Below are 23,860 nucleotides of genomic sequence, written 5' to 3' on the forward strand. Positions count from 1 at the left end.
TATGCAGGTGTCCTCCAAAGTGTCAAAACCTATCAACCAATCCTGCCATGCCAGGGTGGAGGGCTAGGGGTGCTCTGCACTGCCGCCCCTTCCCCCCTTCCCCAAAAAGAAGCAGTGGTTCAAGCAGAGACCACCAGGATTCAAATCCTACTTCTACTACCCATGAACTGTACACCCTTTGGGCATGTTGCTTCTGCTCCTGGAGCCTCAGTTTCCTCTTGATGACCCCTGCCTCCCAGATGAGAATGATTAATAAATAAGATAGTGCATGTCTGATCCATTGCCAGAGGAAATGAACCCACTCTTAGATCATAGTAGGCTTAGAGGCTTCTGAACAGAGATACTCTTCTTGACCATCAACAGCTTGGTACACTCTTCAAGGGTTTTAGGAAGGAGGGCATCTGGGTCTATCTCTGGGCCACTCTCCCAGCCCTGCTGCTTAGGAGGCAACTGCTTACTGGACCCCCAATCCATTTCAGCTCAGGCCTTCAGGCCAGCGTTGAGCTCAGTCGCATTGAGCTCTGTCTCAGAGGTGAAGGACAGAATGGGTATGGCTCAGCGCAAAACCATTCCACGTTTGCAACGAGGATCCCAGGCTCAGAGATCCCTGGGGACTAACCCGTAGGGGCGCTGGCGCTTTGAGACGCTCAAATTCTGGAGGGCCTGCAGAGAGCCCGCGAAGAGCCCGCGAGTCCAGAGGGCCACAGGATCCTCCTCCAAACCCCTTCGGACTTCCCCTCCCTCTCCTCCGGGTGCCAGCCCGGCCCCTTTAAAGACATTCCTGAGGGCGTGGCCTCGGTGACGTCACGCGGGGCATGAATGAACAGGAGTCGGTTCTCACCCAACTTCCATTAAGGACTCGGGGCAGGAGGGGCAGAAGTTGCGCGCGGGTTGGCGGGCGGCAGCGGACACCGAGGCCGGCGTGCAGGCGTGCGGGTGTGCGGGAGCCGGGCTCGGGGAATCGGACCGAGAGCGAGGAGCGCGGCATGGAGCTCTGGGCAGCCCGCGCCTGCTTCGCCCTGCTGTGGGGCTGTGCGCTGGCGGCGGCCGCGGCAGCGCAGGGCAAGGAAGGTGAGTGCGCGCGGCGTCTGGACCCCTGGCCCCCGGGCCCCAGTGCCCCCCAGGGCCCGGCGCGTCTTCACCCGCGCAACTTTGGAAACCGACCTGGTGCCGCCCAGTCCCGGCGAGCTGGAGTCCCGAGGGTGCACGGGCTGCGATGGAGGCGAGCCCTGGCCCCCAACCGGGGTCATAGGGGCTCCGGAGAATAAGGGGTTTCAACTTGGTCGCACGGGCCTCGGAGGCTGCGGAGAAGAGGACGCGGCGCAGGCCACGCGGTTGCAGTCCAGGCGGCGGCTTCGGGAACGGGTCCCGGCGGGGGGCGTGGGGAGTCCCCTAGAGAAGGGGGTGTTTGGGAGGCTTTCCGCGGGCTCAGCTTCTTAGTGACCTGAATTCACTAACCCACTTGCCGGGGTTTTGCGGAGAAGGCATACTGTGCAGGCCTTGCAGTTTGAGGAGGGGGCTCGGGCGGACGGGAGCCCCCTGGCGAAGCCCCTGTTCCCTGAGATTTTCTCCATGCCCCCCTTCACCTCCAGTCCTGGGGGAGAGCGTGGAGGAAGGTTCGGGCCAATCCCTGCTCACACACTCCTTTCCCTCCTTCCCAAGCCGCACTCCCGGGCTCCCGGGGCAGGTTAGGGACAGCGAGTGCGGACAGGAAGTCCCAAAGTCAAGCGTTCTGAGCAAGGGTGACTCAGAACGAGGAAATGCGGCAGGTGGGGGCGCGGCCTCCCTACGTTTGGAGCTGTCAGCCCAGGGCCACCAGGGAGTCAGGACACCCGGGGGTGGGGGACTGAATCATCCACCCCCGCCCCAGTGTTCCCGGAGCCGCGCAGGGTGAGGGGCCGAAGACTTTGCTCATGGCGCGGCGGGTGTGTGGTGGGGGTGTTGTCCCTCCGCTAAGGTCGCGGTGAGGATGGGGGCTCCTGCCCTGGCCGAGGACCTTCCTGTCTACCCAGCCGAGGCCAGCTTCAATTTCCAACAGTGAGGGCAAGGTTTCCCCGCCTGCCTGGGCAGAGCGAGGTTTCCGCAGGCTCCACAAGGGGGAAGCCGGGTGAGAAGTTCCTTTTTTCTTTTTTCTTTTTTCTTTTTTTTTTTTTTGAGACGGAGTTTCGCTCTTGCCCAGACTGGAGTGCAATGGGGCAATCTCGGCTCACTGCAACCTCCACCTCCCGGGTTCAAGCTATTCTCCTGTCTCAGCCTCCTGAGTAGCTGGGATTACAGGCGCCTGCCACCACGCCCGGCTAATTTTTGTGTTTTTTAGTAGAGACAAGGTTTCACCGTGTTGGCCAGGCTGATCCTGAACTCCTGACCTCAGGTGATCCACCCGCCTCGGCCTCCCAAAGTGCTGGGATTATCGGCATGAGCCACCGTGCCCGGCCTGTTTCCTTCTTTTTCTGCCTCCCAATCTGGGTTTGAAGGTTTTGCTGTTCCATGTTGGGAGAAGAAAGAGGCCAGATCTGGAGCCGTTGTGCAGTGGCAGGTGTTGGCCACTATCAACAGGACCCGGGTCTCAACTGGGACCTCTGGTTGCAGGAGGCGCTCATGGTAGGGATTTCTGCCACCCTCAATATCCGCCCCACCAACGTTTGGTCCTCCCCCTTCCTGAGGGACTGTGGTTGGAGAGAAGGGGAGAGACAGCTGGAATCACTACAGGCCTTTCTCCTCGGCTGCCCATGGGGAATGGGGGATTAGGCGGGTGCTTTGCTGCTGCAGCCCCGAGCTGGCCTGGAAGCCTGGAGCTGCCTTGTTCTTGTCCCCTGCGTCCACCTCTCCCTAGCCTGTGATTAAACCCCACCCCCACACCCCATGGGATGCACGGGGAAAGGCTTGTGTATTGCACTGGGGTAGGGGTACATTTTTGCTTCGACTCTGAGTCCCCTTGAAAGACTCCCTAGAGAAGTGTGCCTAGGTGGGCGTGGGCATGATGGCCCAGCTGGCAACTGCTGGTTTCAGTTCCTGGGAACCAGGCTGGATGTGATGTGACGGCCTGGGGGTGCCTTAGGGGGCAGGCAGGAGGACACAGGTGCCTTTTTCACCTACCCCCAGGCTGCTTTGGACTTCTTTCTTGCCCCCTTGCCCCTAGGCTGTACTTGGTTGCCCACGTGGCTCCTGTTAGGTCGTCAACAGCTACTGAATCTGCCCTCTTTTTTACAAATGGGGAAACTGAGGGAGGCCCAAGTCCTTGCCAACCAGGGACCTCTGAACAGAGAACCAGACCTAAGCATCCCGCTTCTCGGCTGCTGGAGCCAAGGCCCTGCCTGCCTTATGGTTGGTGTCATGGTAGATTTCCTGGCATAGCTGGACAGAGGCCTGGGTGGGTGGCAGGGGGTGCTGAGCTGGGGTGCTGCTGATGGGAAGAGGGCTGGAGAGTGCCAGAAAGCCCTTGGTTTCTGGTTCTGCTGGGGCCCAGTCTGCCCTCTGTCCCCTTCCCCTTTTCTTTCATGTTTTCCCCAGAGCCCCCACCTCCCCGCTTCCTATAGGGCTCAGCTAGTCTTGGTTAGAGAGGAATGGGGGGAGCAGGGAGGGAACCACAGGGCAGTGGGTGGTAGTCCTGCATTTGTGGAAGAAACTGTGGAGCAACATGGACCCACAAAGATGGCACTTACGATGGAACTCATGGCAAAGAAGGAGGTGTTTTTTACTTTTTTTCCCCACAGAAATGGGAAGGTAAGGGGATAGAGGGCTCATGGATAAGCCCTGCTTAGCCTAAGCCTCTCCAGGAAGCCGTCTGGGGCAGCTGAGGGGCTCCCAGGCTCCCACCCTTTCCAGGGAAGTGGGAGCCTCTGTCCCTGGAAGAACCTGGGGAAAGAGCCGCGCCCGCGTCAGGGCGGAGGGACCCAGCGCTGGGCGCCTCCTGTTCCTGGTGGTTGGTTTGAGGGAATTTCCCTGGGAGGGGGCCGGGGTTGGAAACCCGGGGCTGGGGGGGCTTCTTCCTGTGTGAGGGCTTCTTTTCTTCTCTGATTGAGCCCTGTGCTACTTCTAGAGCCAGGCCTAGGCTGGAAAGGGAGGGCCCTCCATGCCAGGTTAACCCTTCAGAAGCCTGGTAGCGGTGAGCCCTCTCACTTGGGCACAGACTTCAGCCTCCTGTCAATCTGAGGGGGGGCTGCAGGACTGTGAGGAACCTTTGTCCTACCCACCCAGCTGAAATCAGGAGCCTCCAGATTCCTTCCTGTGTAGCTGGAACATTCCATTTACTAGTGGGGTTAGTGAGTTTCAAAGCCCCGGCCCTGGGCATGTCTGAACAAATCCCTGCCCCTGCCCACCTCGCTGCCCCAGCCACCCTCCCCTATCCCCCACAGCCTCTGCCATGGGGCCGGTGCCACATTGGATTTCCTCTTGCCTGTCTGGGCTGCCTGACCCTTCTTAGAGAGGTTTGGCCCGGTCAGTAGTGGGGGTGGCAGCATTTCACTCCCCAGCCTGGGACCTTCAGCCCAGGTAGGAGGGTCATGTCACTTCAGGAAGGGGTTTCCAAGACCACCCTCAGAGCCCAGCTCCCATCTCCCCAAACCAGTCCATCCCTGCTCCCAGCCTGCCTGGAGCTCTGTCCACCCTTTGAGTCCTTCTCCGGTCTTGGCCTTGAGGAATGGGGCTTCTGAGGCAGATCCCTCATGCTCCAGGGCCCAAAGGAAGCATTGACTTGGTTTCTTTACCCCCACCTTAGGGCTTTACCCTCTGAATCCATCTTGCGTAGGTTCTGTGCCTCAGTTTTTCCAATCTCCTTACCCTCTAGGGAGGGTAACACTTATTGGCAGCTACCTGGACTTTACTTGGAAATGGAGCGGGGGCAGTACCTAGGGTGTTAGGTTTTGGCTATGGCCTCTGAGCCTGGCGGAGAACCTGGGGTGGATCAGTGGGAGGTACCCAAGGGCAGGACTGGTCTAGGGAAGCCCCTGGGAGTGCATCCCTCCGCCAGGCTCCAGTTGCCTCTCTGGGAACAGGATGGTCCTGACACCTGGTCCCTCTGGGCCTAGACTGTCCCCTACAAGCGCTTTCATCCCTGATTCCCCAGGAAACTCTGGCACCCCTGGCAGGGCAGTGGTCAGGATGTGAGAGGCAGGGATGGTGGGAGTGACTTTCCCAGGGAGGGGAACTCGCCAGCTGTATCTTTGGGCCCCTCTTAGGGGCCCTATGGGTTCAGGGATTTATCCTGCCTGCTCTGTGGCTTTTGTGGTGAGAAGATCGGTTTCCAGATACCCCCTTCCCTCCTCCACCCTGGAGCTGTTCCCACCTGTTAACAGGACTCTCTTCTTGGAGTGCCACAAGATGCATGTGTACATATAGGTGCATATGTGTGTGCTACATGACCTGAGTGGGGTTGGTGTGTTTCCTGCTGGGGGGAATGTGGCAGAAACAGACACCAGTGTCCCCAAGGCCCACATGCATGTGAAGTGCTGCCGAAGGGCCTTGTTCAAGGAAGCAGACGGGGTGGTGTGGTGTCATTTAATACCCTGCTCAGTCAAGCTCTCTGCCCAGCTGCTGTTCTCCTGCCGGGCTGAGCTCCCTGGCCTGCTCTGCCCAGCTGGGGACTAACGGAGGAGGGCAGCATGGCTGGAATCCTGTGCCTGGGAGACAAGAAGCCCAGTCCTGACCCCAACCTGCTGTGTGGCTTCAGCTGGGTTCCATCCCTTTTCTGGGCCTGTTTCCCTCATGAGTCAAGGGATAGTTTTCTTGGATATGGTGACCCTGTGTGGTGGGGTCTCTCTCTGTCTAAGAGTTGGGATTCCTGGAGGGATCCTCACCTTTTCTGCCATGGTCTGACTCCTGAAGACACCCCCAGGCTCACCCCATCTCCCTTCTCTCTTTCAGTGGTACTGCTGGACTTTGCTGCAGCTGGAGGGGAGCTCGGCTGGCTCACACACCCGTATGGCAAAGGAGTACGTAAGCCTTCGGGTGGGGAGGGGTGTGGGAATGGGGCTGCTGGTCCCCTGTAGAGATGGAGAAACTGAGGCCCAGGGAGCATGGGACATGGCTTCAATTCAGCAGCTCAGCCAGGTCTCCGGCTCAAGGTCCAGCTTCTCACACCAGACTCAGAGGCAGCCGGCCCAGGCCAGGGCTAGATGGGCATGGGAAGGTACTGGGGGCGGTGGGTGTAAGCCTGAAAGGTGGGGGGAACTGGGGAGACAGAGAAGGCCCTAGTGGAGCTGGGCCTTCCATGTTTCAGAAAGGCTGACAGTCAGAGGGATCTCTGACACCCCCCATCCACCTCTTGGGAGGGAAGGGGTTAAAGGTGTCCCCTGTCTTGAGATCTCAGCCCAGGAGGTGAGAGGTGAAGAAGAGACAGGGAACAGGAAAACCTGATCAAGTTCCTTCCTGCCCGCCCCTTTCCCACCTCCAGCTGTTGTTTCCCCTTCCTGTAGGGGGCTGCATTTCTCTGCCTCATTCTCACCCAGGTCTTCCCGCCTATGCTGTCCTGATGTGACCAGGAATGGGGGCAGGGGCTGGAGGTTTTCCCCCCAGCTGTGTGTGTCTGCTGTGTGATCTTGGGGAAGATGCTGCGGCTCTCGGGGCCTTGTTTCCCTCTCTATACAGTGGGCCCTTGCTGAGTTCGTCCTGGGGCCCTGAGCTGAGAGAGGGGACTGTCTCCCAGGGGCTACTTGGAATAGTCCCCACAGCTGGCCAGATCTGCATGAGTCGGGTTCTTGTCCCTAGTCACCCTAGCTCTGGGCAGGCTTGGCTGGGGTGTAGCCCTGAGCAGGTTCCTAGGATCCTGGAAGTCTAGCTGGGAGGGAACATGGGTCACCTAATACAACCCAGGCATTATACAGAGTGGGAAACTGAGGCCCAAGGGCATGTAGGGCCTTGGCCAATGTCCCACAGTATAGCCTGGGCCTCTCTCCTCCTCCCCTGTGCTTTCATCCATTCTTTTGTTCATTCATTCAATAAACGCTTCCCTGAGCACCTACTCTGTCTCAGGCAGGCTCTAGGGACACAGGTGAATTAGATGCAGACCCTGGCCAAGGAGCTCAGAATCTCGTGTGGGAGCCCAGATGTAGGTGTCCGCATGTGCTGTACCAAGTGCATCTTGGTAAATGGCAAGGGGTACAGGGCAAGGGGAACATGGGCAACTGTGGGAGCTGGGTGGCAGGGGGCACTTGGCCCAACTGTGGCTTAACCTGGGAATTCTTTCCAGAGAAGGCTGAGTTGTGATCCAGGGAGGGAGGAATGTGTTGATCTCCTCCAAAGCCAGATTCTAAATGATGGAGGGGATCATCCATTGTTTTCTGTTTTATTTTATTTTTATTTATTTTTATTTTATTTTATTTTTTTTTGAGACGGAGTCTCGCTCTGTCACCCAGGCTGGAGTGCAGTGACCGGATCTCAGCTCACTGCAAGCTCCGCCTCCCGGGTTTACGCCATTCTCCTGCCTCAGCCTCCCGAGTAGCTGGGACTACAGGCGCCCGCCACCTCGCCCGGCTCGTTTTTTTGTATTTTTTAGTAGAGACGGGGTTTCACCGTGTTAGCCAGGATGGTCTAGATCTCCTGACCTCGTGATCCGTCCATCTCGGCCTCCCAAAGTACTGGGATTACAGGCTTGCGCCACTGCGCCCGGCCCTCTCATCCATTGTTTTTGACTTAATGCCACTCCTGTGCTTGTCAACACACATGCGTGTGCGTTGAATAATACTAACAGTAACAATAATCATACTATCGGCCCATATGCCTATTACCTTGTGCCAAGCACTGTGCTCGGCCAGTGTAGATATTCTGTCCTTTATCCTCACAGCAATTCTGCGAGGTAGGGGGTCTTGCTCCTATTGTATAGATGAGGAAATTGCGGCTTAGAGAGCATAACCCACCTGAGGTCACATGGAGCCCCGGACTCCGCCCTCAGGCTCACAGTCTAATAGAGAGGTTCAGCTTCCAGACATGTGAGAGAGAGACCAGGGGCCAGATTCTGGCTCAGCCACTTATGGATACATCCCCTACCGGCCCCAGGCCTCAGTTTCCTTCACTTTAGAACCGGGAGAGCACGTACCAGAAAATGTCTTCCTAGTGCCCCACTCTGCCACCTGGGCCTCAGTTTCCCTAGGCACCTGTGCACGCTAACCTGTGTCTTCCCCTCACAGTGGGACCTGATGCAAAACATCATGAATGACATGCCGATCTACATGTACTCCGTGTGCAACGTGATGTCTGGCGACCAGGACAACTGGCTCCGCACCAACTGGGTGTACCGAGGAGAGGCCGAGCGCATCTTCATTGAACTCAAGTTTACTGTGCGTGACTGCAACAGCTTCCCTGGCGGCGCCAGCTCCTGCAAGGAGACTTTCAACCTCTACTATGCCGAGTCGGACCTGGACTATGGCACCAACTTCCAGAAGCGCCTGTTCACCAAGATTGACACCATTGCGCCCGATGAGATCACCGTCAGCAGCGACTTCGAGGCACGCCACGTGAAACTGAACGTAGAGGAGCGCTCTGTAGGGCCGCTCACCCGCAAAGGCTTCTACCTGGCCTTCCAGGATATTGGTGCCTGTGTGGCGCTGCTCTCCGTCCGTGTCTACTACAAGAAGTGCCCCGAGCTGCTGCAGGGCCTGGCCCGCTTTCCTGAGACCATCGCCGGCTCTGATGCACCCTCCCTGGCCACTGTGGCCGGCACCTGTGTGGACCATGCTGTGGTGCCACCAGGGGGTGAAGAGCCCCGTATGCACTGTGCAGTGGATGGCGAATGGCTGGTGCCCATTGGGCAGTGCCTGTGCCAGGCAGGCTACGAGAAAGTGGAGGATGCCTGCCAGGGTGAGTGACGGTTCTGAGTGGCAGGGAAGGGGTTCTGGAGTGACAGGCTGCATTCCGGGGTTCTGGTCTTTAGCTTTGGAATCGTGGGATCTTGGCTCATCCCTGCTTTGACACACATTAGTTCTGTTAGTGGAAATTATAGATCCTTCCCAGACATCAGTTTCCTTATTAAGGCTGGATTAACTCATTCATTAAGAATGAATGAATTGTGGCTGGGCACGGTGGCTCATGCCTGTAATCCCAGCACTTTGGAAGGCTGAGGTGGGTGGATCACTTAAGTCCAGGAGTTTGAGACCAGCCTGGGCAACATAGTGAAACCCTGTCTCTACTGAAAACACAAAAATTAGCTGGGTGTGGTGGCGTGCACCTGTAATCCCAGCTACTTGTGAGGCTGAAGCACCAGAATCAATTGCTTGAACCTGGGCGGTGGAGGATGCAGTGAGCTGAGATCGCACCACTATTCTCCAGCCTGGGGTGACAGAGTGAAACTCTTGTCTGGAAAAAAAAAAAAAAAATTAATGAATTCAGAAACAGTAGAATGTGGATTTTATGACTGTTGACTCTAGAACAAGAATGGCTGTGTTCAAATCCCAGGTCTACATTTTTAGCTGTGTGGCTTTAGGCCATTTCCTTGACCTCTCTGTGCCTGAATTTCCTCATCTGTAAAACGGAGATGATCATAGCGTCTATCTCGTAGGGTGGCTGTGATAATCAAATGACTTAATAGTAAAGTGCTTAGGTCAGTGCCTGCCACGTAAGTACTTTTAAATGTGGCTGTTATTTTTGATTCATCCCACGAATGTATACTAAGTAGCTCCTGTGCAGTGGCACTGTGGTCCCATGGTGGAGTACCAGGAGCGAGTTCCATGTCTGTTATCAACTCACTATGTGGCCTTAAGCAAGGTACTTAGCCTCAAACTCCTCTTTTGTACATAGAAGTGACTGAGTTGGACCCGGGGTGCACATCCCCTGGCCGCATTTCAGGATCACCAGCGGAGCTTTTGGGAAATGCTTTTGTTGAGGGAGAGGTTGGAGGGGGGCCAAGGGTCTGCCTTTCTTGTCTGAATCTCCCCAGGGCCACAAACTTCCCATTGGGGCCTCTATTGGTTTTCCATTGGGGCCTCTATAGGTGACACACTGGGCCCAGAAAAGGGCCGATTAAATCAGACTCTCCTTGGGGAATGAGGCTTGGGCATTAGTGAGTTCACATGGAGGAAGCTGTGGCGTGGTGTGGCACAGCGGAAATCTCCACAGCAATGTGGATTTTCAATGGGTGACTTTTTCTGGAAATTGCCATGAGGCAGAGCATTTGTGGAATGCAGGCGGACCTTTGGAGGGCTGGCTCATCCCCTCTCTCTGGCATCTTCTTTGCTGAGATAAGCGGGACATTAAGGAATTGGAGGTTTAGTGGCTGCAATGCACACACCTCGGCTAAATCCCCCCTCATCTCTGGCCTTGGGTTTCCTTTGAGTCAAATGAGAAAGTTCAACAGCACCAGCAGACTTTATGCTTGTTTTCTAGCCATGGATCCTGCAGCCCTGGAGGGGGTTGAAAGGTTGGAGGACCTTGAAGCCCTTTGTGATAGGCCCCACTTGCCTCCCAAAGCAAGTCCTCAGAACCTTACTTAACACGGTCTGTAAACCCCGGATGAGAAGTTCCCTACGAGCCTTTCTGGCCGTAAGCCTGTGGTGTAGGTTCTGCTCCGGCCCATCCCATTGCCCCCTTGTCTTCCCAGCTCCCCTCTGCTGAGTGAGCCCCACTTCCCCAAGCGGCCCCTGCTTTTGGTGACCTCGAATGCACACTCCCAGTTTCAGACAATGACTGCGGGTTGGGGGGGCCCCGGACGAGGCAGCCCAGTGGGGCGAGCAGGCTCCTCCTACATGACATCCTCGCACAAGAATGCGGGGGTGGGGGTGAGGGGCAGCTGAAAACTTTCCACAGGCTGGGGAGACAGGCCCCACAGAGATAAGAGGACGGTTGGGGTGGGGGTGTCTCTCCAGGAAGGAGAGCAGCCTTCCCTCCTCTAGAGGTGGGGGGTCAGGGTTCTGGCAGATTTTGTTTGCAGAGAGCCGAGCAGTCCCCTGTTGGAAGATCAGCCCAGCAGGAGGACAAGTTTCCAAGAGGGAAATTTCCTACTTAGTTGGTGGGACCCTGTCAATCGCTAGTCACCTATTGCCGGATTGTTCCTCCTCAGGGTCCTCCCACCAAAATTCCTTTCAGTGTGGATGGGTGCCGGTGCGTGAGATGCCAGGAACGCCCAGCTGGCTCCTCTTTATGCCTCTAGACTTTTCTCAGCAGCCCCTGGCCATGCTGCCGCGGGAAGTGATGACAGTCGCTACCATATACAGGAGCCGTTGGAGGGGCAGGTGCTGAGCCAAGCAAGCACTTTATCAGACGTGCGAGTGGAATCCACATTGCCTTTCTGTGCAGCAGGGACTGTGATCAATCCCATTTGATAGATGAGGAAACTGAGGTTCAGAGAGGTAAAGAGGCTTGCCTGAAGTCACACAGCTAGGATGTGGCTGCATCAGGATCTGAATCCAGGCGGCGCAGCGGTGCCCAGGCTGCAGGATGGGTCAGGAAACAGGGCGGGAAGTGACCAGTTCCTTTGGAATCCCTGACTCAGCTCCTGGCCCTGGGGCAGGCTCTCTGGCCAGCCCTGGGCATGGCAGGGTCTATTGCAGGGGTTGGGGGCTCTGTTGGAGGCAGGAGTCCTGGAGAGGGTACTGCTGGGCACATTGAGGGAGAATCAGAGGGAGGCACAGGGTCTGCCCTCCCTGCCGGACCCTCCCCAGGCCTGGAGACCCAGATTCTTTCACTAGGGCTCCTGCTGGTGACAAACCAGACCCAGAGCAAGGCGGGGCACCCTGAGGTCACCTGGCACCTTGTCTAGGTTATTCCCAGCTTGTCCGTTTCTCCTCAGGGTTCTTTCCCCAGGAAGCCTGGAGCTCAGGAAAGAGTTAAGTGGACAGAGGAAGGGAGGCACCTCCCAGGTGCTGTGTGCGGCAGGTGGGCACGCTGCCCGGAGCGCTCCCGTGAACTATGTCAGGAATGAGCCAGCTTCCCTTGGTTCCCCCGCCCCGCCTCCGGCCCTGCCTGCGGGGACGGACAGTGGAGTCACTCGGGCTGACCACTGTCCCTGGGGGCTGCTTTGTCTCCCTGTCTCCGCTTCCTGTGCTGGCTTCAGCAGCTGAGCTGGCGGGGCCCCTGCTGGCGCCTCAGCCCTGGGGACCGCTGGCCAGGTGAGCAGGTGGCCAGCGGTCTTGGCCAGCGGCTCAGCTGAACAGCTGGGAGGCCAAAGCTGGGGTTGTGGGGGTTTGGAGATTCCCTCCTGAGAGGCTCCTGCTCCCTCAAGGGGCCCAGCCCCTTGGGGATATCCCCTCCCTACTGTTTCACGATCCCCCAGTTCACAGGGACACCCCATTCCAGGCACCGTGTTGGACATCTCATAATCAGGGCTTTCTTCTTTCTTCACACACAACCCAGAGAGGATGAGGACTTGATCCCCATTTTACAGATGAGGAAACTGAGGTCCAGAGAAGAAGCAGTGAACAGTCACCAAGAGAACGGGAGCCTGGCACAGGAAGGCAGTTGCCCCTGATGTGTGTCCTTCCACCCACGGGCTGTATGACCATAGCAGGTCCCCTCGGGGTCCCACCCCAATCTGTAAAATGAGTGGGCTGGACCTGTGGCCCTGAAGGACGCTGCCAACCTGGTGATCTGAGCTTCCCTCCTGTGGTTTCCCACTGGGGCTCAGTCTGAACCCCGGGGAAGCTATTGACTGTGTGACTCAAGTGTGGTGAGGAGAGGTCCCACTGCTTGCAGCCCAAGTGGCCTAAGGTCCAAAGCTGACAGGGAGGAGTCCCCTGGCCAGGGTATGGCTATGGTGAAGGCGGTCTTTAGACAGGGTGGTCTCGGGCTGTGGCGGGGGCTGTGGCAGGATTCCTGTTTCATCACAGCATGGGTGGTTCCCCAGGTGGGGGACTCTGGGAGCTGCTGACTGTGGCTCGCAGGCTTGTCTCCTCCTTGGGAAGTCCCACCAGGCCTTATTTCTGTGATGTTTCTTCTGGCCTACAGAGGTGGGACCACGGTGGCAGCCCCTCCAGCCCCCCATGGTGTCTCTCACCTCTGTGCCCTGTCTGCCCCACCCTCAACTCACAATGGGGGCAAAGCTAGGTGCTGGCAGCTCCGCTGGGCGGACACCGGCTTCTCCCTCCCTCTCACCCTCCCTCTCTCCCTCCTGGAGGTAAGTGGGTCCCCAGAACGGAAGGAAGGAGGCGAGGGAAAGCAAACAGAAGATGAAAGGCTGGTGGCAGGACGGGAGCGGGAGGCGGGGGCTGAGGTGGGGAGCGGTGCTTATCAATGGTGGAGGAATGTGCCTGCAGATAGCTTCTTAGGGTGTGTGTGAAAGGGACAGAGTGCTGGCAGCCATCGGGCCCTGAGGGCAGCCCCCCTTCTGCAGGGACGACAGGGCCTGCTGGGAGCAAGAAGCCACCAGGGCCTGAGGTTGTCAGCTCCCTTATTTGATGGGTCAGTAACCCATAGGTCACCATTTGCCGTCTGTCAGGGCCCAGAGACAAAGTCCAAGCTCCACATCCTTGGGCCAAGGTGGTTCCTGCGGTTGCCTGCTGGGGCTGGCTTGGGCGGTGACTAGCCCTAGGTGAATTGCCACCATGACCTCTTGACCTCACAACCTTGCCACTGCCAGCCTGGGAGGTGGCTGTGCCTTGGGATGAGGGGCTCCATTGGGGGCTGGACTTGCGTCACGATAAGGGCGTCTGTCCCTGAGTCACCTCATGCTGCCACCTGAGGGGCGGGCATCAGGAACTGGAAAAACCAGGGTATAGCCGGAGGTGCAGCCACTGTGCCCCAGTTCTCCTGCTCGGAGTGGCCCAGGCCTGCCAGACAACCAGGGCCAGAACAGCTCTCCACAGGTGTGCCACAGGTGTGCCAAAGTTAGGCTCTTGTGCAAGGCAGGTAGGCATCCTGGTGGACCTTCTCCACAGTGTCTCTCTGGGCGCTGAAACTGCTCACTTCTCTGGCCCTAGAGTGCATATTTCATGTGTACATGGTAGGTTTGCCACCCATTCTCTCTCCCACTCACTCTTCCATCCACCATCCATCCATCCATCCATTCACTCATCTACCTGCCAACCCACCAAACTACCCATCCACTTGTCCAGTCATCTGTCCATCCATCCACCCACTCATACCCCCTCCACCCATCCATCCATCCACCCCTCCACCCATCCCCTCACCCATCCATCCATCCACCCCTCCACCATCCCCTCACCCATCCATCCATCCACCCCTCCACCCATCCCCTCACCCATCCATCCATCCACCCCTCCACCCACCCACCTACCTATCCATCCCTCATCCATCCATCCATCCACTCATCCACCTGTCCACCCACCAACCCACCCATCCACTTGTCCATTCATCTGTCCATCCTCCACATCCATCCATCCATCCATCCATCCATCCCTCCATCCCTCCCTCCCTCCACCCACCTATCCATCCCTTATACATCCATCCATCCATCCATCCATCCATCCATCCATCCCTCCCTCCCTCCACCCACCCACCTATCCATCCCTCATCCACCCACCCACTCATCCACCCATCCACCCACCAACCCACCCATCCACTTGTCCATTCATCTGTCCATCCTTCACATCCATCCATCCATCCATCCATCCATCCCTCCCTCCACCCACCTATCCATCCCTTATCCATCCATCCACCCCTCCACCCATCCCCTCACCCATCCATCCATCCACCCCTCCACCCATCCCACCTACCTGTCCATCCCTCCCTCCCTCCACCCACCCACCTACCTATCCATCCCTCATCCACCCACCCACTCATCCACCCATCCACCCACCAACCCACCCATCCACTTGTCCATTCATCTGTCCATCCTCCACATCATCCATCCATCATCCATCCATCCCTCCATCCCTCCCTCCTCCACCCACCTGTCCATCCCTTATCCATCCATCCATCCATCCATCCATCCATCCCTCCCTCCCTCCACCCACCCACCCACCTATCCATCCCTCATCCATCCATCCATCCATCCCTCCATCCCTCCCTCCCTCCACCCACCTACCTATCCATCCCTTATCCATCCATCCATCCATCCCTCCCTCCCTCCACCCACCCACCCACCTATCCATCCTTATCCATCCATCCATCCATCCATCCCTCCCTCCCTCCCTCCCTCCACCACCTATCCATCCCTTATCCATCCATCCATCCATCCATCCCTCCCTCCCTCCACCCACCCACCCACCTATCCATCCCTTATCCATCCATCCACTTACCCACCTGTCTACCCACCAACCCACCCATCCACTTGTCCATTCATCTATCCATCCTCCCCACCCATCCATCCATCCATCTGTCCACCCATCCATCCATCCTTCCATCCACCCACCCACTCATCCACCCATCCACCCACCAACCCAAACATCCACTTGTCCATTCATCTGTCCATCCTCCACATCCATCCATCCATCCATCCATCCATCCATACCTCCCTCCCTCCACCCACCCACCCACCTATCCATCCTTATCCATCCATCCATCCATCCATCCATCCATCCATCATCCATCCATCCGTCTGTCCTTCCATTCAGCAAACATAACTGAGCACTGCTGGGCCATGGGACACAGATAAATTGGTCTCCATTCCTGCTCCTCAGGAGCTGCCAGTCTCACAGAAGCTCCTGATACATGCAGGAATAATTTCTAACGGAGCATGAAAGCCAAGTTATGAATTCCCCTGGAGCTGAAACAGTGTTTATCTGTCTCGCCATCATATCCTAGCACCCAACATGGTGCCAGACACATATGAAGTGCCCATTTCTATTTGGTAAACATAAGATTAATAGATGCCCTAATGGGGGCCAGGGGGGCCAGGAATTGGGCAGTCTGGGAGGGCTGTGTAGAGGAGCTTAAGCTGGGTATTAAAGGATGCATAGGAGTTTGCTGGTTGGCTAAGGAACAGTAGGTATTTAGTGTATGTGGGTGTGTTTGAATGTGTGTGACCCCTGTCCCCACTTGCCCGCCCAGAATGCCAGGAAATCCAACTAGATAAAGTCAGGAAGAACACAGGGGCTTGCTGGTGTCCTACTCATGAACTGTGGGACCCCTGAGTACTTGGAAACTCTGGCGGGGTCCTGGAGACAGGCCCTGGTAGCTCTGTGGTTGGAGGAGGGGAAGCACATCTCGTCGGGCAGGCACATGCCCTGTTGACGCTGCCTCTCCACTGTATTATCTGGCACATCCGCAGCGGAAATCTCTCCAAATTCCCTCTTTCCTGGCGGCAGCAGGCAAGCCACCCCCAGGCGCTGGGGCCAAAGAGCCCATCTCTTCCCCTCCTTCCTCCTCTTGGCATAGAAGCAGCCGCACGGTAGGGAGTCAGGGCATTGTGAGGGTTTGCTAAAGCCTTCAGTGGGTCCCAGCCCCAGGCTGTGGGGGTTTATGGCCCCTGCCTGGCCTGAGAGCCTGGGCTGGGAACGCCCCCGAGCTTCCCAAGTCTGCTGGCCCTGGACCACCTGGAGCCAGCACTTAGCCAGGTGAAGTCTCCTCAGCAGACAAGTCAGGGCATTTGGGGGAATTGAAACCCAAGGATAAACACGGCCCGGCTTTCTGGAGTCTCAGTTTTGCTCAAAGATCTGGGGGAGGAGAGAGCTATTTTTGTATCATGCAGATATGTTATGGGGAGGGATGCAATATACTCATGGGTTTCCAAATACAATAGAAGACTTGAAAGACATTTGGGGCTTGAAGACCACTTGAGCCACCCAACCAACCCCCTGGGCTGGATTCTACACTTCTCTGCTCACAGACACAAAAGTGCCCAGATCTGTGGTGGCCAATGCCCTCCCCCTCCCTCCACAACACAGAGACCCACAGCTGCTCTGAAATTAGTCGGGAGCTTCTGGCTTTTGAAGTGGATCAGGCCTTATCTCCTGTCTCTTCAGGCTTGTTTCAGAATGTTGATTGCTCTTTGCTCCAAATTGAAGTGTTCCTAAGAACAGAAGTGGGAAAAGAGGCCCAGTGCGGTGGCTTACGCCTATAATCCCAGCACTTTGGGAGGCTGAGACAGGTGAATCACTTGAGGCCAGGAGTTTGAGACCAGCCTGCATCTCTACTAAAAATATAAAAGTTAGCCACGCATGATGGTGGGTGCCTGTAGTTCCAGCTACTCAGGAAGCTGAGGCAGGAGAATTGCTTGAACCCAGGAGGCGGAGGTTGCAGTGAGCTGAGATCCCACCACTGCACTCCAGCCTGGGCAACAGAGCGAGACTCCATCTCAAAAACAAAAAAAGAAAAAAGAAAAAGGAGTGGGAGAGGAGAGAGGCTGAAAATCAGACATCCTAAGTTTGAGTTCTGGTTTCCTGTCTTGGGAGCTTGGTGACTTTAGGCAAGGTTTTTTGTCTCTCCTCACCTCCAAAGTGGAACGAGCACTAATAGTGCCTGTATATAGCAGGTCTGTTGCGAGGACTAAATGAGTGTAAAGTGCTCAGCCTGAGCCCTGCGCACAGTAGGTGCTTATTGGTGGTCATTGTCACTGGGAGTCCAGGCTCTGTGCAGAGCAGGAGTCGGGTCCCGGGCCTTCTCTGTCCTGCTGCATGACCCAGGACAAGTCCCCTTCCCTTGCCTGTGTGCTGGAGCTCTCGCAGGGCCAATGCTGAGGGTCTGCAGAAGCAGGATGGGCCAAGGAGGTGAGAGCGGCTGTTTGTGTGGTCCCTGGGCCAGGGTGGGGAGGGGACAGGGGTGCAGCGTGGTTCTGAGAGCAAAGTCATTAGCAGGAAGTCACAATCTGGCACCTTACAGAGCTGGGTGTCCTTTGAGTCCTGTTCCCCTGACTCCTGGTCCCCCTCCCCACCTCTGCTCACACAGGGGACTGGACGAAGAGAGTTCTGTTCTAGATTCTGTTCCTGAGAGTTAGCAGGCCTGCTTGGGCCAGGGCACTTGAAATTGGCTTCCCAGGAGAAGGTTGTCCTTAGGCTATTAGGAGCCAGGCTGTCCCCAGGGTCTTGGACAAAAGTTGCCTCCAGGCACAGATTTTTCCTGAAGGCAAGAATCTGACCTCCCCACATCAGACCTCCAGCAGCTTTCCATTGCATCCAGGATAAAGTCCCAGCTTCTTGGCCTGGCATTCAAGGCCTTTCTCAACTGCTTTATTGCTTGTTGCTCCCCACATTTGTGCCCACAAACCCACTCATACCTTCCGTGTTAGTCATACCCTTTCTCACTCCTGACTCCCTCTCCCAATAGCTATCACTCCCCTGCTGAACTCTTATGCAGCCTCTGAACCCCCGCCAAAATGTCCCCTGTGACTTCTCAGACTTCCTGGCCAAGGTTGTTTCCCCTTCTCCACCCCCTTAGCTCTTAGCTCGTTTCCTCCCTCTGTCTTGCAGACCTTGTCAGGTGCTTCTGCTCCCTGAGATCAGGGGTTTGTTTTCATCTTGGTGCATACCCAGCACTGGGGATGGGCCAGGCACAGAGCAGAGGATCATTGTGTGTGTGGTGAACGTGGTGCTGAGGTTGGAGGTGTCTCAGGACCCTCTCACCAGAACAATCTGAAGGATTAGAATTGTAGGGTTGTTGGGGGAGCTCCCTAGGGTGGCCTCTACCCACCCTATCCACTTCAGCAGCTGCCCAAGCCCTGGGCAGCCCTGCACCATGAGCCCTGTGTCTGGGCAGCTTCCTGCCTGTAGGGCCAGGAAGGGGCTTAGGGCAGGGGCAGGATGAGACAGGATAGGGTGGTGGGAGGAAGAAGCCCCCGGAGTCAGGTGCCTGAGCCCCCAGCCTGCTGGGCCAGGACAGGACTGGCCACTGGGGGAGGAAGAGTCACTTCCTGGCTGTCCTTGTGAGTGGCGGATATGACTTGGTCCTGGGAGCAGAGCCAGAGAAAATGCCGGGGGGCTTGGCCTTTCCTGCTTCCTGGTCAGCCCCGAATGGAAAGGCGAGCAGGTCCTGGGCTGGAGGGAACACCTGCAGGAATGGCATCCTGCACTGATGAGGCTGGCCAGTGAGTCAAGGTGGTGGTGACAGTCAACAAATACACATGGTCAAGAAGAGGCAGTCATTGCCCTGGGCAGCTCTCAGCTACCCAGGTGGGGATCTGACAGGCTAGTCTGCACGGATGAATGGGGATGAGGCCGGTGGGCAGCGTGCTTGGTGAAGTGCTTAGCTAGACTCTGATGGGATTCTTGGTTAGCTGAAAGGCGAGGTATGGCCTTAAATGCCAGGCTCAGGGGCGTGGTGCTTCTTGCAGGAGCCAGTGGGGAGTGAAGCAAAGGTTTGCAGCATGTGTGTGAAGCACTTCCTGAGTGCCTGGTACATGCTAGGCTCTTGCCATACATTTTTCCATCACAAGACATTTTGCCAATGAGAAAACAGGTCCATAGAGATTTATTGGCCTGTTTGCAGGGCAGGGGTCCCTGGTGAGGGAATGAGACAGTCACGTGGGGTGGAAGCAGATTGAACTGATGTCCTCGTGCTCTGTCTGTCCTGTGTCCACCAGCCTGCTCGCCTGGATTCTTTAAGTTTGAGGTGTCTGAGAGCCCCTGCTTGGAGTGCCCTGAGCACACGCTGCCATCCCCTGAGGGTGCCACCTCCTGCGAGTGTGAGGAAGGCTTCTTCCGGGCACCTCAGGACCCAATGTCGATGCCCTGCACACGTGAGTCTTGCAGTGGGTCAGGATGGCATGACTGAGGGTGACGTGTGACGTGACCGCCTGGGTCCAGCAGAGCACTGACTCCTCCCGTCTGTGCAGGACCCCCCTCTGCCCCACACTACCTCACGGCCGTGGGCATGGGTGCCAAGGTGGAGCTGCGCTGGACGCCCCCTCAGGACAGCGGGGGCCGCGAGGACATCGTCTACAGCGTCACCTGCGAACAGTGCTGGCCCGAGTCTGGGGAGTGTGGGCCGTGTGAGGCTAGTGTGCGCTACTCAGAGCCTCCGCATGGACTGACCCGCACCAGTGTGACAGTCAGCGACCTGGAGCCTCACATGAACTACACCTTCACCGTGGAGGCCCGCAATGGCGTCTCAGGCCTGGTGACCAGCCGCAGCTTCCGTACTGCCAGTGTCAGCATCAACCAGACAGGTGAGGTCCAGGGGTGGCAGCTGTGCCCTATGGGGCTTGCCCAGGTGGGGCTTAAGGAGGACGGCCACCTGGGGCTCGGGTGTGTTTAGAGAGAGACAGCAGAGTATGTGGTTAAAGGCACAGTCTCTAGAGCAAGCTTGTCCAACCCGTGGGCCACATGCAGCCCCAGCCGACATTGAATGCGGCCCAATACAAATTTGTAAATTTTCTTAAAACGTTATGAGATTATTTTTGCAATTTTTTCTTTTTTTTTTTTTTTTGAGACAGAGTCTCGCTCTTTTGCCCAGGCTGGAGTGCAGTGGCTCGATCTCAGCTCACTGCAATCTCTGCCTTATGGGTTCAAGCGATTCTCCTGCTTCAGCCTCCTGAGTAGCTGGGATTACAGGCACGTGCCACCACACACAGCTAATTTTTTGTATTTTTAGTAGAGACGGGGTTTTATTATGTTGGCCAGGCTGGTCTTGATTGCCTGACCTCGTGATCTGCCTGCCTCAGCCTCCCAAAGTGCTGGGATTACAGGCGTGAGCCACTATGCCCACCTGCAATTTTTATTTATTTATGTTTTTTAGGCCATCACCTGTCGTTAGTGTTGGTGTATTTTATGTGTGGCCCAAGACAATTTTTCTTCCATTATGGCCCATAGAAACTGAAAGATTGGACATCACTGCTCTAGAGCTGCTTCTGAGCTCTGTGACTGTGGGCAGGTTACTTAACCTCTCTGGGCCTCAGTGTTCTCACCTGTAAAGTGGGATAATTGAGGATTGAGGCCAGGCATGGTGGCTCACACTTGTAATCCCAGCACTTTGGGAGGCTGAGGTGGGCAGATCACCTGAGGTCGAGAGTTCGAGACCAGCCTGACCAACATGGAGTAAACCCCATCTCTACTAAAAATACAAAAAATTAGCCAGGTGTAGTGGTGCATGCCTGTAATCCTAGCTACTTGGGAGGCTGAGGCAGGAGAATCGCTTGAACCTGGGGAGCAGAGGTTGCAGTGAGCTGAGATCGTACCATTGCACTCCAGCCTGGGCAACAAGAGCGAAACTCCGTCTCAAAAAAAAAAAAAAAAAAAAGCATGCAGCAAAAGTTAGTTCTTCTTTAAGAAAAAAAAAGATAGCATTCAGCAAAAGTTATTTCTTCTTCTTCTTCTTCTTTTTTTTTTTTTTTTTTGAGGCGGAGTCTCGCTCTATCACCCAGGCTGGAGTACAGTGGCCGGATCTCAGCTCACTGCAAGCTCCGCCTCCCGGTTTACGCCATTCTCCTGCCTCAGCCTCCCGAGTAGCTGGGACTACAGGCGCCCGCCACCTCGCCGGCTAGTTTTTTGTATTTTTAGTAGAGACGGGGTTTCACTGTGTTAGCCAGGATGGTCTCGATCTCCTGACCTCGTGATCCGCCCGTCTCGGCCTCCCAAAGTGCTGGGATTACAGGCTTGAGCCACCGTGCCCGGCTCTTTTTTTTTTTTTTTTGAGACAGAGTTTTGCTCTCATTCCCCGGGCTGCAGTGCAATGGCACGATCTTGGTTCACCGCAACCTCTGCCTCCCGGGTTCAAGCTATTCTCCTGTCTCAGCCTCCTGAGTAGCTGGGATTACAGGCATGCGCCACCACACCCAGCTAATTTTGTATTTTTAGTAAAGATGAGGTTTCTCCATGTTGGTCAAGCTGGTCTCGAACTCCCAGCCTCAGGTGATCCTCCCGCCTCGGCCTCCCACAGTGCTGGGATTACAGGTGTGAGCCACCGCGCCTGGCCTTTTATTATTATTATTATTTATTCTCTCGTAAATATGGGACACCTCTGATGTGCCGGCCCCTGTGATGGGGACAGGTTGGTGGCCTGGGGCTCTGGTCCTGTGCTCCAGAACTGGAAGTTTAGGATCCTAGACTGGGATCTAAAGAGCCTGGGAGCTGGGCATGGTGACCATGCCCATAATCCCAGCATTTTGGGAGGTTGAGGCAGGAGGATTGCTTGAGCTCAGGCATTTGAGACCAGCATGGGCAGCATAGGGAGCCCCATCTCTACAAAACATACGAAAATTAGCCAGGTGCAGTAGCACGTGTCTGTAGCCCCAGCTATTCAGGAAGCTGAGGCAGGAGGATCACTTGAGCACAGGAGTTCGAAGCTATAGTGAGCCAAGATCGTGTCACTGCACTCGAGCCTGGGTGACAGAGCGAGAACCTATCTCAAAAAAGTGAAAGAATCTGGGCTGTGGAGGATCTGGCTCCACGTCCACTTGTCCCCGACAAACCCTGCCTGCCCGCAGGCAGCTTCTTACCTGCTTCCCCCACTGCCTGTCCTGCCCAGAGCCCCCCAAGGTGAGACTGGAGGGCCGCAGCACCACCTCGCTTAGCGTCTCCTGGAGCATCCCCCTGCCGCAGCAGAGCCGCGTGTGGAAGTACGAGGTCACCTACCGCAAGAAGGTAACTCCCAGAGGGTCAGGGCTGGCTCTAGCTGGGCCGAGAGCAGGGGACAGGCTGGTCACATAGATGCTCACCAAACCACCCAGCCATCTGAAGAAGCACTCTTCTGCAGATGGGGAAACTGAGACCTGGGGTCTGCCAGGGGGTTACATCTCCCAAGGCAGCACAGCAGAGATTTGTAGGAGAGAAGACATGGTATCCTTGGAAGAAGCAGTCAGGGTGAGGACACGGGCAGAATTTGGGGACCCCACACAGCTCAGTTTGAGTCCTGGATCATGCATTTAGTGGTTCTGACCTTGAGTGAGTCACTTAATTCTGAGTTTCAGTTTCCTCCTCTGTAAGAAGAGCCTTGGCCGGGCGCGGTGGCTCAAGCCTGTAATCCCAGCACTTTGGGAGGCCGAGACGGGCGGATCACGAGGTCAGGAGATCGAGACCATCCTGGCTAACACGGTGAAACCCCGTCTCTACTAAAAAATACAAAAAACTAGCTGGGCGAGGTGGCGGGCGCCTGTAGTCCCAGCTACTCGGGAGGCTGAGGCAGGAGAATGGCATAAACCCGGGAAGTGGAGCTTGCAAGCTTGCAGTGAGCTGAGATCCGGCCACTGCACTCCAGCCTGGGCGACACAGCGAGACTCCGTCTCAAAAAAAAAAAAAAGAAGAGCCTCAAGTTTGCTAACAAAGGCAAGCCACCTTGCTAGCTCAGGGTGGTCTCCAGCGGGCTGAGCCAAGGCCCCTGCCCTGCCCTCACTGCCTGCTCCTCTGCCTGCCACCCACCCACAGGGAGACTCCAACAGTTACAATGTACGCCGCACCGAGGGTTTCTCTGTGACCCTGGACGACCTGGCTCCGGACACCACCTACCTGGTCCAGGTGCAGGCACTGACGCAGGAGGGCCAGGGGGCCGGCAGCAAGGTGCACGAATTCCAGACACTGTGTGAGTTGGGGGACCCTGGGCAAGGACTGGGCCAGGGCCCAGAACCAAGCAATTGAGATATTTTGGGAAAGGAAGTGAATCAAAGAACTTAGAACAAAATGCCCCTTTCTCGGTCAGCCCTTCGGGGACTGCCCCCAAGCCTGGGGACAGGGAAGCATGGAGGGCTGAGGGGTGGAGGAGCTGGGATGTGAATTCACGACAGTGATGTGAGGAAGTTCAAATCCGCATTGCAGAAAGAGCCAGAGCTTTGAGCCCCATACACCTGCAATACCTCCTGTGAGACCTTTGGGAAGGCCTCTGCTTGACCGTCTGTGAAATGTGCAAAAGTGCAAAAGTGCAAGCACCCAGCACACAGTAGGGGCCCAGGTGTCTTGGGTGCGGTGCGGGTGTTGCTGAGATTTGTGATTTGTGATCAACTGGTTTCTTCCACCAGCCCCGGAGGGATCTGGCACCTTGGCGGTGATTGGCGGTGTGGCTGTCTGTGTGGCCCTGCTTCTGGTGCTGGCAGGAGCTGGCTTCTTTATCCACCGCAGGTTCGTTAGAGCCCATACCCTGGCTCCTCATGGGCTTGGGTGGGAAAATGGGGCAG

The 23,860-nt window shown here is 56.4% G+C and overlaps 1 protein-coding gene across 1 annotated transcript in view; it reads left to right on the forward strand.

Annotated features, from left to right (window-relative positions):
* Nucleotides 1-767: 767 nt before the first annotated feature.
* The window catches only part of EPHA2 (EPH receptor A2), a 33,219-nt gene continuing 10,126 nt past the window's right edge, over nt 768-23,860 (forward strand). Inside the window, exons 1-8 of the mRNA XM_033228226.1 lie at nt 768-1,071; nt 5,863-5,930; nt 8,124-8,793; nt 19,340-19,495; nt 19,592-19,924; nt 22,222-22,337; nt 23,118-23,271; nt 23,705-23,804. Of these exons, the coding sequence (XP_033084117.1) occupies nt 816-1,071; nt 5,863-5,930; nt 8,124-8,793; nt 19,340-19,495; nt 19,592-19,924; nt 22,222-22,337; nt 23,118-23,271; nt 23,705-23,804 (1,853 nt within the window). The 5' untranslated portion in view covers nt 768-815. The remainder of the gene's footprint in view (nt 1,072-5,862; nt 5,931-8,123; nt 8,794-19,339; nt 19,496-19,591; nt 19,925-22,221; nt 22,338-23,117; nt 23,272-23,704; nt 23,805-23,860) is intronic.

The sequence above is a fragment of the Trachypithecus francoisi genome, unplaced genomic scaffold (genome assembly GCF_009764315.1).
Source record: "Trachypithecus francoisi isolate TF-2019V2 unplaced genomic scaffold, Tfra_2.0 Lachesis_group12, whole genome shotgun sequence".
NCBI lineage: Eukaryota > Metazoa > Chordata > Mammalia > Primates > Cercopithecidae > Trachypithecus > Trachypithecus francoisi.